General features: G+C 35.2%; 1 protein-coding gene across 1 annotated transcript in view; it reads right to left on the bottom strand.

Annotated features, from left to right (window-relative positions):
• LOC142337163 (serine protease 41-like) overlaps nt 1–8,229 on the bottom strand; it is a 9,799-nt gene extending 1,570 nt beyond the window's left edge. The window contains exons 1-4 of the mRNA XM_075386271.1: nt 7,920–8,229; nt 4,740–4,832; nt 1,547–1,596; nt 783–917 (exon numbers count right to left, since the gene is read on the bottom strand). Of these exons, the coding sequence (XP_075242386.1) occupies nt 783–917; nt 1,547–1,596; nt 4,740–4,832; nt 7,920–7,954 (313 nt within the window). The 5' untranslated portion in view covers nt 7,955–8,229. The remainder of the gene's footprint in view (nt 1–782; nt 918–1,546; nt 1,597–4,739; nt 4,833–7,919) is intronic.
• Between the last annotated feature and the right edge of the window lie 7,197 nt (nt 8,230–15,426).

Here is a 15,426-nt window from a genome sequence, read left to right as displayed (position 1 = left end):
AATGCGCGCTTGCCTTCCCCGTGAGTTTGAGAAATTTTCATTTTTAGCTTGATTCTAATATTGAGGAAGTAAAAATAATTAAGTAGAAAAAATAGCGCATACAACAGGCTTATTATAATGATATCAATATTAGGTAGCGATGAATTATATTGAGTTGTTTGTGTTTTTCTTCGTCGCCTTTGAGGCACAGTGGGAGAAATTAAGGCAAATATACTTTGGGACCATTCTCCTCGCCGAGTTTTTTCATTACTTTTCTACAAAAAAAAACAAATGTGCTGATTTCCTTTACTTGTGCCTATACAGCTTAATTCTCATTGAACATTCCGTTTTCCTCTTTAGGCAACTAAAACTTTCAAATTTGGTGTTTTTTCTGATTAACACTCGTTTCAGAAAATATTCAGCAATTCGGCGGACTTGAGTTTTCTTCAGAATTTGGGGACCCAACTTTTTCTGATTCAGAAAAATTAAGAATGTTGGCAACTTCTCTCTACACTCGAAGTGTTTGAGGCAACATCGCTAGAAATTACTAAAAATTTGAATACCGAGGTAGCGATTAACTTCTACAGGGATTGTAGTCAAGGTTTTGAATCAGTTTTTTTGAAACACAAGTCACCAATTAAACCGATGTTGTTTCTGAATTGCTTTTAAATCATATTGAATGGCTATTATTTCTCCTCGTTTTGTGCTCTGAGTCAGGAATTAAGGTATAGTCCTTTTCTAAACTGCTTTCATGAGATGAATCCAAGATAGGAAAATGTGACTTCTCGCACTGGGTAGGTTACCTTTGCATAGATTGGCGTCCTCAGTCATTCGTTTAGTGCAGACAGTGTCCTTTGGACACCTGTTGAAGAATGACCCTTTGTCCTCTCTCAAGTGCATCTCTCTCAAGGTCAACGGCTCCAAATTCGGGTACACTACTGTGTACAAAATGGAATATATAAAATTGTAAAACAAAGTAGTGAATTACATGCAATGCCTTAGGAAGCATCAGGAATCAGGCAATAAATTTTTCTGGCACTTTTTGAGCTTATTTTTACCGGTGAGATCCCATAAGAGAATTATTTCGGAACGCTTAACTCATGAAACAAAAATTTGTTTTCATAAGCCGGTGCGAACAAATTAACGTCCGTTGATAATGGTTGACATGCGGCTTCATAAAAGATGGCGCACTCATTATTCATTTTATTCATTATCTCTGTTTTGCCTCTAGGTTTAGTGGGGGGCTATATTTGCTCACAGGCTCGGTTTCAACTTTTGAATTTAATATCGTGCTATAATTCATCACATAATTTGTAACTGGGGCTCATAAAAGTCGCGAGGGGCTGGATCAGAAATCGGGGCTCTTAACTTGAATCATTTGCTCGTCTCTGAAGTATGTGCTAATTGCCTTCAACTCTAAAATATCTTAAATATAAAGAAACATCTGTGCCCAGTTGAAGGTTTGAATCTAGGTATACCCTCTCCATACTGTTTATGGCTGAAGTAGCAAAAATTGTGTCTTTATTAGTGGTTGTTATTGGTTGTAGAAGGTAGGTACTACTTGTACCTGATATGCGTCCCATTCCACAACTGCCGAGAAGATTACACTCTGGTTGTCTGTATTGTCCATTTCAACTTTACCCTCTTCGGTTATTATTAAAAAACGTAAAAAAGGAAATTAGAAGGGCGAAGTAGAGCTTATTTGCTTTTTATTTGTGTTTCGTTTGGATTTGGAAACAAAACCCAAAATAATGTATCTAAAAAATCTTAACAGCAAAAACTGTTAAAATGCGAAAATTTTGTTGTAGAACTGACTTGGTCGTGATTTTTTGGGAATATTTGATGAAAAAAATACAAATGCTAATATTTTCTTCTCCATTTCTATAGCTTCGTATATAACCGTTTTAAGTTGTTGTTCCGACCCCTCTTGAGGGTGGAGGAACTATATACTCAAAAGGTTTTTTTGTTCAGTCAATTTTCCCCGATCGATATATTCATCGTAGAGAGTTGAGACTGGTATCAATAGAAAGCTCGTCCAGCGTAGATTATGGAATTAAAATTTTTTTAATTTTTGTTTTTTACAGGGAGTTATCGAGGTTTAAACTTCCGAAAAAAGTAGAGTGAATTCACGTTGTTTTATTCACAATTTCCGAAATTTTTGCCAAATTAATCGCCAATTTTGCAAAAGTTGTCGGAATTTTTAAGAATAGTGTCGTTGGTTTTATTTTTAAGGACAAACAAGCCTTGTTGATTATTCTGATTTATTTTTTTGGTCAAAAACTCTGGATAAATATTTCAAAATTCAGCCTTTTTCATCAAAAACTGCACGAAATAAACTACTTTAGTCCACTTTGATAAAATTTGCCGGCACTACACCCCAAAACAACACTAATACAATTTTTATAGACTCAGAAGGGGGCTTTTCCTACTTCAGCTTCCGCTGAGAGTGCTCTGTAATTAAAATTTTGCCGCTTTTTGCTAGCTTTACTCGTTTATTATCAAAAATGCAGATTTTTTTTTGAGTTTTCAACTAACAAATTATCTATATCTACAATATTCGAAAAATTAAAAGTTCCTAACGGACAATAAGAATTAGCAGGGCTATTTTTGGGCCATTCTTGGACTGTTACACTCCAAAAAGAAATCGGATAGCAATCAGTCGGTCTTTTTTTGAAAAAAAGACCTTTTTTAATAACAAAAAGAACAGAACATATCAAATGAAAGCGCAGGAGTGATAGGTCCAATTAGCTTCCTGAGGAAGTCCAAGCAAAAGCATTTAGTTTTTTACTTAAAAGTTTATGATCGTTTCAACTTTTAAAAATAATTGATTTTTAAATAAATAATGGCTTAATGAACTTTTCTTCCTTTTTTTCTTAATTTGGTCAAATTGCAGCTTAGTGTCAGCAAAGAAAGAATGCTTATTCATTCTACTGATTTGAAATTCAGTCTCGATTGCGTTTTTGAGCCTGAAGTTATTGTTTTCTGGCTTTGTTACTAATAGATTTCAGATTTGTTTTGTTTTTAGAAGTTTACCAGTTTTTCACGTTTTCTAGTCACATTATCACAATACTGACAGTTCTCAGATCAAATTATTAGCGTTCAAAATGAAACACAATTGAACATATTAAATTCCTTAAAGACATAGATTATCGTTTTAACGGCCTCGACACTTATTTCTTCAAGAAAATAATTGAATTTAATTTTGTCTTTAACTGTCATTTGAGCCGATATTCTGATATTAGTATATAGTTGATTGCTTTCATGACTTTAAAATCAATCGATTTCCAAAATTATAAATAAAAAACATTTTAAGTTCGCAATTTTGTTCTTTTTATTTTTCTTTTTGGTACGTTATCTCGTTAATAACATGTCAAATATGACATGATGGGTATCAAAGGAGGTTGTCAAAAGGGATTGATGTCCCAAAATCGATTTTTTAAAAGAATGCGTTATGACCTTACTGAATTCGAAACAGGTTTTTCACAAAAAAGGTAAATTAATTTGATTTTGTCATGTTTGACGTTCTTTTTGTAGACGCAAGAATTATTCTGGATAATTGCAGGTCTCAAAAAATTCCTTTTGATGAATGAACGACCCTACTGAAATATTTCATTTTGTAATTAATTTTTTTCATGACTTTGGATATAATACTGTTTCGAAAAAAAATCAAAATTTTTACATAATTTGCCTTTTTCTCTTTTTTGTCTGCTTGTTACCTAGTCTAACTAAAAAATGGCCAAATACTACATTATCGGTGTTTGAAGAAGGCGCAAACGAATATATTTTGAGGACCGAAATATGGCTTGACGGTTTTGACAGCGTTTTCTGGCAAGTTTCAATTGAATTTTTGTTTGTTTATTTGTTGTTCTTTTTAGCCGCTTAAAAAATGAATAATGACAGGTCTTAATGCCCTTCTATAGAAGCATTGGTATTCGTAAAGCTTTGGGATATTTTACTTGATTTCTAATGATTTTAATTACCTTGAAGTTAATTGTTTTAAAGAAAAATAAGCGAATTTTTTAACTTTACTGATTTTGTTCTTTTTTGTCTAATTGTTACCAAACCTTTTTATGGACTGGTCCATATCTTTTCTGTTGATTTATAAGTTATTTTGTTTCGTTTTAGGTTCATCTCACGGTATGTTGACTTTGTTATTAATTTTTGTTTTCTAGAACGGACAAAAAGTTTTTTGATTTAATTAATGTTTGTTTTCTGTTGTCGTTTGATTTTGCTGTTCGTCTTGACTCGCTTTCCTAATATTGGCATATCACAGCAATTTAATGCTTTAATTTTACTCCACTGAGTTATTTGCTTTGGAGGCTATCTTATCGTTCATACACAATGCTTGGGCTTTTTTGGGATTCCCACAAAATAATTTTTGGGTTTTCTATCTGTTCCTCATTTGGTACACAATTATGCCAAAATTGTTGATGGGCGGGGTCGGAACCCTATGTGCCATCGCACATTGCTGAGCCGCCTTGTTTAAGTTATCGTCAAAAGCGGGCGGAAAAAACAAATCTCAACAAAAAATGAAATTAAGGTTCAACCTCTGACCCCTTCGGTAGATATAACGTTCGTGAAACATTTTGCAAGTCATTCAACCATATTTTTGTCTTACACAATGATAGAACACAAAAGCTGACCTTTCGTTAGAGAGTCACTCTAAAATCACTGTAAAATAGATTATGCAGTCAAATTCAGAGAGGAATTTTGGTAACAAAAAAGTTGAGAGTAAAGGAGAATAGCTTTTGAGGAGTGACCTTTCATGGCATAGCTGGAGGACATGAAGATATGGCACCTCTCGTTCCAACTTCAGAAGGGCTATGTTGCTGTCCGGATAGCCACTGTTGTAACTGAGAGACACAAACAATATATAAAAAATTATGCAGACAATGTATATTATTGTGTTTCGAATTTCTATAATTCGTTTTTCAAAAAATGTTTTACAATTTTTTGAGAACTTTTGTTGCCAATTTTTATTAGGAAGAGTGCTCTCGGTAAGATTTTCAGATGAAAGTTTTCGTTTCAATTTTTTGAGAACTTTTTCTGCCAGTTTTCTTTTATATGCCATTCTGTGTTGGGGGAAAGCAGGATTGCAATTTTAGAATGACCCTTGCACAACGGTGGAGAACACCCATCTATTCAAAGCTCTAACATGATTTAAAAGTGACTTCGTTGGATGCATTTGTGTAGGAAATGCAATGAAGAAACGAAATGATTAATTACACTAATTCCAATCCAGTTTATCAAAAAGTCTGGAACCTTGGAACACCTCTCCATTGCTTTTTCCATATCACCACCTTCCCTCCTTTAGTTGGCATTAATATATAGAAATTTACAATATTTTTTCAAAGGTAGCGACAAAGTTTTTTAAATATTTGTGGTGAATTGAGGTGACTAGCGGTAGAAACTTAAGCTTACAATTTTCTCCGTCACTTGTACTCTAGTGTGAACGCGGAAAACTGCACCCGAGTTTTGATTTTACCGTATTCGAACAATTCACGGAAACTGTTGCGGATTTCTATTTCCAAATTTCTATGATACTTTATTTATCTTCTGTTAAGTGTTTTTGTTGTTCAAAAATAGTGCATAGCAATTATTTGGGTCTAATAAGTCTTTAGTATGGAACTCACTCTCAGCATTTTCTTTGTAGAGGCCAAAATGTACCAATGATATTCATTTTTTCCCGAATTATCAGTAAAACTCTGAGAAATTAAAGTATTTTATAAAGTAAAAAAACGGCAGATTTAACAGTTAAGTGTGACCATTTCTGCGCTATCTCACACACCATAATTAAATTTTGTCGCAATAATAAAGAAGTTAAGCTAAACCTACTGTTTTTTTAACCGCCTGTTGAGCGAATGATAAGAGTTTGAGAATTTGTGGTTGAACGTTGTATAGAAAATAATGGAAATTTAATACAAGAGTGCGTTGCTAACCGCTGAGTGTCATGGTTTTTATCTTATTTAGAGTGAATGATACTTTTTTTTATTTAAAACTCTTTAAAATTCTTTTTATAACTTTATAATATTTAGTGGAATAAATGTCGCTTATCTTAACCTCGCAGAGTATAAAAATTGGTTACATGTTTACTTCCATTTCTATTTGACAGCACAAAAAAGTCGTTGTCCGAGCAATAGTGAGGGTGTATGTGGGGGCTCTATGAACAATTTCACGCGGAGTTATAAAATACAATGGTAAAATTTCATATGCGTCTATCATTTCTGCTATTTGTTGCTGTACTTAAATCCTGAAAATTTTGCACGAAAAGTGGATATAACCTGCACGTAACTTTACCTAGAATCTGCAATTGATAAGTACTTTAATACAGATCACCTACTTTTTACCTGCAGGTAGTTTCCACTGCCTTAATTTTAGGTAAAATTTAATCTTAACTTTTTTTTGAATTTGCAGTTTAAGTTTTTTAGAACATTACCTGCAAAAATAATCTCGGTAACAAATGCTAAAAATTTTTCGTTGAATTTACTCAGAGAATTCTCTAGATTTTTTAAAAATTTTTTGCTGCTAAAATTCTAAGTAGAGTAAAGCGAGATATACCTTGATTTTTCAGCAATAGGAGCTGATAGCAGAAAAATTAGTTGAGCTGTATAATTTTTTTGATTGCAAATTGTAGCCAATTTTCAGTCATTACACAGGCAACTTGTTTTAGGCACAATTATGATTGAAGAAAATGGAGAAATTTTTGTTGGGTGCGCCACATCATTTGAATCGTGCAAGCATAAGTAATCAGATCTTCTATTTTACTCGTGCGAATTATAGTTTTTAGCTTCTAATATTGTCAATCCGCTCAAATTGGAAACATAACTGTAGTTCATAGAGCTAATTAAGAAGCCATGCATAAGTATGAGTTGTGACTTTTTTTTGGTATCCCGGGTCGAAGCCGAATGGTTATCTTGTAAGAACTTGCAAGTTTCTGGCAGAAACTTACAAGGCGATGCATCGAATTGCAAGTTTTTCTTCCAAAAACCTGCAATTTCTTACAAGTTAACCATTCGACTTGCAAGTTCTTACAAGTTAACCATTCGACTTACAAGTTACTTACAAGTTAACAACTCGCACACACACACCACCGCACACACACACACACACACACACACCACGCAAGCAACTACACGCTCGCACACACATACACGCACACATACACATGCACATACGCATAAACACATACACACACATACACTCTAAATCGTAAGAAAATGTTGCAAGAGATGAATGTAAACGGACATTTGGAAAAACAGAATCTGGAAAAGTGTGAATTAAATTTTAAAAAAGGGTATGAAAATGAAGGGCCACTAAATTATTTTGAGAAAATACTGACATATGAGTTTGAAAATTCAATCAAAATCAATATTTTGGGAAATTTTTAAAACGGCAATCGTGAAGAACCTAATTGAGATCGACAGTTTTTTAATGGAATTGCAAAGGGAACCATTTTGTCTACTTATGCTGAATTGTATTATGTTATCCAAACAGAGCAACTAACTCCCACGCGCTTTCTACGGTAAATGGCTGAATGTTAAATTGAATTAACCAATAAGGGTTTTGCTCGACCAGAACGAACTTGCAAGAATCTTACAAGTTAGCCATTCGCTTTGCAAGTTCTTACAATTTAACCATTCGACTTACAATTTTCTACAAAACCATTCGAATTGCAAGTTCTAACAAATTAACCATCTTTTGCAAGAAACTTGCAAGTTCTTACAAGTTAATCATTCGGTCTCGACCCAAGATAGTTTCTTAGCAAAGCATCATTTGATAAAATAGCAACCTCTGAACCAGTATGGGGAATGATGTTAGAAGTCACAAACTTTAAAAACACGAAAACTTATTTAGTAGTGTTCATGCATTTAATTTATTTCAGATAAAATTTCCACTGCAAATAGGAACAGAAACCATTGAACCAAAGTAAAAGTGCTAACTTCAAGTGGGGTATGGCTTTCGTAACTCCGACCATTTTTTTCTGTTCATGTTGATTTGAGAAGTCACCCAACAGTATGTAGATGCCAGACGCTGAAATACAAAAAAATATAATTCAATTTTAGTGTAAAATTTTTATGCTTTTGACGTCGTATTGGCTGGCCTGAGCAATCAGAACTTGAAATAGCCCAAATTTCCTTTTCGTCAGAGTTTTTACGTGAGTCATAAAATTGCATTTTTCTCAACATTATTTTCAATTTCTTCCCTCATTCCTCATTCTTTACTCCAAAACATAGTCATTTTGGTTCATTTTGATATTTTTTACCAACATAAAAAGTCTTTAATTTTCTTTAGCAAAATGTTAATTGTTAACGCTGTACAATTTAATGCCCGTTATATTATTTTTTTTTTCAAAAAAAATGTTGAAAAAATCAAAGGAGCCTAATAGAATTCATTCTACTTCATTTTCAGTTGTTCTTCTCATTTTTATTCAAGTGTTAACTTAAAGTGAATTGCTTCTTAAGCAGGATGGAACCTTTTTTCTATTTACCAGCCGAATTTACAAATGATCAAATTGAAACTCTCAAAAACGACAAAAATTTCCCAATTAACTGTCAGTTTTATCCTCTAATAGTAATTATTCCCATCCGTAACGGGATACTAGTAATGTTTTTTCTTTGAAACACTTGGGTTTATGATATATGCGAGAATAACAGTTTATCTGTGAATAAACAGAACTGTTATTCCTTGATTGCAACTAAATCAAGAATAATGCACGTTGGGAATAATAATTGTCCTGTTTAAATTGCATCTACATGTAAAACAGTAATGCTCTTCCTTATTGATATAGCAAATACATAAAGTTCATATGAAGCAAAAAATTTGGTTGTTGATTGGTTAACTGTTTTTGCGTAACGTTCTCTGATAGTAACTGTTTAGTTCAGTACTGTCTTATTACATATCATGTTAATCACCGATGAATTCGAAACGATTTGAGAAGATCTATTGAAAATGAAAATTCGTAGGTTGCTATAATGTTGTTTTAATCTGAGTACAAATTTGTCAGAAGTTTTTTTTAGAAATGGAAGGTTTTCAGAAGTTTTGAAATAGCCACAATCTAGAACTAGAGGGAAAGAATTTCAAAAATTTTATTGTCTTTTTTCAACAATTCTTCAATGCTAAAGAGATGCTATTGCGTGCGTGTAATTTGTGCTCCAGCTGAAATGAACAATAAAAGAATTTGTAGTTTTTATTGCCCGTTGAAATAGGTTAAATCATTTTATTGTTCAAGAATGTTTAAAATAAATTTAAAAAACTGGGTCAGAAATAAATTTTCCATTGGGCCCTTATTTTTAACGAAAACGTTCAAGTTCAATAATGTGAGTTATAAATAATATAAATAAAATCTTTGTATTTGCTAAATTAAAGCGAAAGAACATTACAGTTTTCACGCTGAACTCTAAGCTGCATGAGAGAAGTTTTTCACAACCATAATTTTTTCTTTCAAGAGATAGAGGGTGGTGGTTGTTAAGAAGTAATAAGAACTAAAATGTCAGTAAAATGGTTTAAAAATGCATCAATTAACCGTTCCGCCGTAACTAAAAATTTTAATGTGTATGGGGTTCAAAACCATTCAGTTTCATTCAGTCTATTACAACTAGTTTGTGTGAGTGTATTTCAGATGACCATGAATTGGCGGCCCCCTTATCACCACTAAGTCTCTCTCTTGACTATACCGGAGGGACGAGATGCAGCACATAACGGTTCGCATTTCGTCTAAAGGAGTGGTGAATATGGCTGTGTATTTGTATGATCTGGTCTTTTATGGCTTCTAGGGATTGTTGTAACGGCTTCTCCTGTCTCCATAACGCTCTGGTTCAAAAGACACACATTCTTCCGTTATGTTGTCTTTAAATTTAGCTAAATTTGGGGCTCTTTTTTACCCTATCGGCTTTTTTCGGCTTTTTCTTTCGGTATCTCTTCCTTCATTTTCTCCTTTGGGAGCAGTCGATTTTCTTTGTTTTGCTTTCTCCCTTCAATGGGTCGCTATTTATGAGACTCTCCAGTTTCTGTTTTCTGTTGGGAGGGGCCGCTGTCAAACTTTGATCGCTGTTGAACTTACCCTCTAATTTCTGAGTCGGTTGTAAATTAGAATTTCGAAAATAATACGGGTGCTGTTTTCCGTTATCCCGAATACCCCGCCACTTCTTTCACATATTACTCTGTAACTGCCTCGTGTGGGCTAGTTGTCCTGATGCAGGCTAAACAGTTGTTGGCTCCAATAGCCTTTTCACATGCCATTTTGGACCAACGTGCTAGCTTTTCATCCTCTTTGAATTTGTTTGCAATATGTGAGTGGTGGCGGGCTGACAAGAACTTATTCTGAGCCCGTTGTGTGATGACCTTTTAATTCGCCATTATCACCCCTCTGACCGTACCCTGAATGTTATTGCTATGCCTGTAGTCAGTCCTTATTTTTTCTGTTTCTTTGTGGATGGAACACCGAACGTTCAATGGCCATTATTGATCTCGTCGATTAAATAGTGGAATAAAATTCCCGAAATATGAGCAATTATCTTTATCTTGTTCTTTACGCAACTATTCATCACTTAGGTTTAACATACTTGCCCTGTTTGGGTTACCGTGTGACAGCATTTCACTCATTCCTAGTTTCCCATGTATAGTATGGGATAACATCTGTACCTTGAGAGTCCAGTGCCCTACTGCGGTGTCTGGAAAATTAAGTAAAGGCGAGTTCCCTTGTTGGATTGCAAGATGTAGATAGCAGAAATTAGAAGAAAATTCATGAAAAGTTTGATCAAAAGTCACTCAATGATCTTCTATCACAGGCAATAAATGTGCGAAAAAGAGCGCGGTTGCAGTTTCTTCTCGCTCCTCCTGCAGGTGTTTGGTTAACCACGCCTCCTATTTCCGTAATGGGACTGCACCTGGCAGCGGAAGAGTTCCAAAGTTGCGTCAAATATAGGTTCGGTATCCCTATATATGATGCTCCCCGAAATTGTGCCAACTGTAAAAATGGTGTCATGGACTTATACGGGGACCATTCTCTCACATGTGGAGGACGAGGAAACAATATTCATCGTCACGACCGTCTGAGAGATAAAATTTTCTCGTCTTGTGTCTCTGCAAGTTTGAGCCTTTCGCTTGAAAAAAAAAGAACCTTTGCGGCAACAACCAATCCCGACCTGCAGACGTATTTCTACTCTCCTTGACGCAAGCAAACCAGCAGGGCTCGATGTAACAGTGTTATCATCCCTCCAATCAACTATCATTGCAAATGCGGCAGATACACCCGGTTATGCGTTAAAATATGCGGACGACCACAAACTAGCTGCTCAGGACGCTGACTGCCGAGAAGCCGGAGTGAATTTTTTGCCGCTATCATTTGAAGTTCATAGTGGATGGTCTGAAACCTCGCGAAGGACAATAAAGAGAATAGTTTGTCTGGGGGACGGAAGAATTGCTTTCTCGGAAGGTTCTAGCGTTGCGATCAACCGACTAACTCAATCCATTTCAGTTTAAATAATGCGTGGGAACGCAGATATGATAGTTACCCGTTTCGCCTAACTAATGACAACAGATGCTTGTATCTGATCAGTGCAGAGTTTTCTCATTAAATGCATCCTTCTCACCCAACTAGAGGGGAGTAAGGGTTTCTTTTGTCACTATGTAACCGATTGTGTGGTTGTGTGAGCGGAAAAACTTATATAAACCAATTAGATTTTTAAGTTTTTATTCTTACTTGAGCAAATTGGGGAGAATAGAAACATATTTTTCATATCTGGAAAACGGAAATGAACTGTTGAAAATTGATTTATTAAACCGGTGATCTGCTGTTTTATAAACATAGTCATTGTAACCAAGTTAATTCATTTGTTTCTGTGGAAATGTTCTTCAGCGTTCTTTTTTTTCTAATTTTTGAACTACTGCGAATCTTTTCAGCTCTATCTGAGTTTCCCCAGAGTAATGTCTGACATATCAGCTATTTCTGTGAGTATGTGTATTGTTGATTGCAAGACGTGTGCTTCATGGTACAGATCTAGGACGTATTCTTCCGGTTTTATCACAGCGCTCTCAAGGAAATCTGAGTTTTTTTTGAAAGGCGTTTGGTTGTCCCCCTATTGTTGCTATTTCATTTTTGGTCTTCTCAGAGATGTATTAACGCAATTTAACTCGTCTTAGGTTTTAGGCAAAACGCGGTTAACAATTTGATTGTTTCAGATGCTGCAATTTTTGTTGACCAAAGCGTATTTTCCTCTCTCTTAGTTTTCTCTTTCAGAACAATGGCGCCGGTTTAACTTACCGGTATTTTTTGCTATGGCGGGCATTTCGTTGACCTACACACTTCCTTTATAGTGGTCAATAAATCTGAAACTGTTTATTGACGGTAACCATTTAACTGATGATTTCGGGATAATATTCTGCTTTTTAGGGTTCTCTGTAGGAGTTTCGCAAAAGATTGTCTGTGATACTCATCAACGGTATTTCGCGTAGATCAAACATCTGTCTTTTCACTCAGTTAATCTACTGCAGTACTTTATTGCCGTTAAGAACTGCTTCGTTGTCAGACTTTGACTTAAATCTCCTACCAAATAAAAATTGTTTGAAGTATTCAACGACGTGTTCTATGGCTTACATTTTTTAATTGTTTTTTGCGTATTTCTCCCCAACTCTGTTTCACACCACGGCCTCAAGTTTTATTGTACTTGGGCCATCCGATCGAAAGGTTTTTGGATTTCATCTCGATGAATGCCTTTTGCTCGGAATTTCATCTCGATGAATGCCTCACTCCAATCTTGTGGTTGACCTCTCTAGTTATTTCCGTAATGGTTTTGTCAGGTTAATAAAATTGGATCCGAGTAATATTTTGAGATCTTTTAACGATTTTTGTGATGCTAATCCATTTGTTGTTTCAATGTTTTCTGTTTTCTGTGTTTGCTTCCATATCATGTTTGTAGAGTTCTCGAGATTCTCTGATGACAATTATTATATCGTCAGGTCAATAATGTATTTTCAAGTTGAGTAATTAATCTATCTTTTTTGAAACATGACAAGCATACCCAGGTTGAGGTCCCAGACGGAAAGTCGATATGTCCAGACCCAGATGAACGCACGACGGGGGTGTCGTGCGTTCAAATTTACATGGTCTGGAAACAAGGAAAAACGCACGAAAGTCTGGACATGAACGCACGAATAGTCTGGTGAACGCACGAAAGTCTGATCATGAACGCACGAATAGTCTGGTGAACGCACGAAAGTCTGATCATGAACGCACGAATAGTCTGGTGAACGCACGAAAGTCTGATCATGAACGCACGAATAGTCTGGTGAACGCACGAAAGTCTGATCATGAACGCACGAATAGTCTGGTGAACGCACGAAAGTCTGATCATGAACGCACGAATAGTCTGGTGAACGCACGAAAGTCTGATCATGAACGCACGAAAGTCTGGACATGAACGCACTAAAGGTCTGATGAACGCACAATTTTTTTGTGCGTTCATCAGACCTTTAGTGCGTTCATGTCCAGACTTTAGTGCGTTCATGATCAGACTTTCGTGCGTTCACCAGACTATTCGTGCGTTCATGATCAGACTAAAAAACTAACCTTTTTGCTTGTAGATGCCCATTGAAGATGAAGACGCCAGAGGGTTCCATCAGTCCACAAATCCACATATAAAGTCTTTTTTTTACGTGAGGTACACGAACATCTTTATACTAATAGTAGACATCCTTTTTTGCTGGCGTGAGCAAAATTCTAGGGATGTCTATCTATCAGTATTAAGAATAAAATGAACCTCTAATAAGACTTTTTTTGATAAGACTTTTTTTTTGACACTCATTCAAGAAAGCTGAAACATATATCATACATCATAAACACACATCATAGACTCAAACCAAAAGACCGAAGCGAGAGACGAGCGAGACAACGCGAGAGACGAGCGAGAAAACGCGAGAAAACGCGCGAAAACGCGAGAAAACGCGAGAAAACGCGAGACGAGCGAGAAAACGCGAGACGAGCGAGAGAACGCGAGACGAGCGAGAGACGAAAACAGGGGCGAGAGAACGAGGGGAGAGGGAGAGAGAGAGCACCGAAAAATCTTGACGCCCGAAAGGCGTCCCACCCATTTTTAACTATTTTTGATTTTTTTCAAAAAAAACTGTACGAAAAACTAAATTTTTTCCTACGCAAGCTATCGCAAAAATTCTTTTTGTTTTACACTCTATCTACAAAGGGGATATTCCATACCAAGTTTGGTTCAATTTGAACAACTCCTTGACCCGATGAAAAAGGCCTATTTTTAAAATTCAATAATTTCAAGTTATTCGAAATAATTGCACATTTCCGTATAAAAAACTAACTTTTTTCCTAGGCAAGCTATACCAAAAATTCTTTTTGTTTTAGACTCTAGTTACCCATGGGATACTCGATACCGAGTTTGGTTAGATTTGGACAACTCCTTGACCTAATCAAAAAGGCCTATTTTTAAAATTAAATATTTGAAATAATAGCAAATTTCCGTATGAAAAACTAACTTTTTTCCTAGGCAAGCTATACCAAAAATTCTTTTTGTTTTAGACTCTAGTTACCCATGGGATACTCGATACCGAGTTTGGTTAGATTTGGACAACTCCTTGACCTAACCAAAAAGACCTATTTTTAAAATTATGTATTTGAAATAATAGCAAATTTCCGTACGAAAGACTAACTTTTTTCCTAGGCAAGCTATACCAAAAATTCTTTTTGTTTTACAATCTAGTTACCCATGGAATACTCGATACCAAGTTTGGTTCGATTTGGACAACTCCTTGACCTAATCAAAAAGACCTATTTTTAAAATTAAATATTTGAAATAATCGCAAATTTCCGTATGAAAAACTAACTTTTTTCCTAGGCAAGCTATACCAAAAATTCTTTTTGTTTTAGGTTCTAGTTACCCATGGGATACTCGATACCGAGTTTGGTTCGATTTGAACAACTCCTTGACCTAATGAAAGAGACCTAATTTTAAAATTCGTTATTTGCGAAATTCGCAAATTTCCGTATGAAAAACTAACTTTTTTCCTAGTCAAGCTATACCAAAAATTCTTTTTGTTTTAGATTCTAGTTACCCATGGGATACTCGATACCGAGTTTGGTTCGATTTGAACAACTCCTTGACCTAATGAAAGAGACCAAATTTTAAAATTCGTTATTTGCGAAATTCGCAAATTTCCGTATGAAAAACTAACTTTTTTCCTAGGCAAGCTATACCAAAAATTCTTTTTGTTTTACAATCTAGTTACCCATGGAATACTCGATACCAAGTTTGGTTCGATTTGGACAACTCCTTGACCTAATCAAAAAGACCTATTTTTAAAATTAAATATTTGAAATAATCGCAAATTTCCGTATGAAAAACTAACTTTTTTCCTAGGCAAGCTATACCAAAAATTCTTTTTGTTTTAGACTCTAGTTACCCATGGGATACTCGATACCGAGTTTGG

The sequence above is a fragment of the Convolutriloba macropyga genome, chromosome 3 (genome assembly GCF_964194025.1).
Source record: "Convolutriloba macropyga chromosome 3, txConMacr16.3, whole genome shotgun sequence".
NCBI lineage: Eukaryota > Metazoa > Xenacoelomorpha > Acoela > Convolutidae > Convolutriloba > Convolutriloba macropyga.
This window is presented reverse-complemented; position numbering and strand designations above follow the sequence as displayed.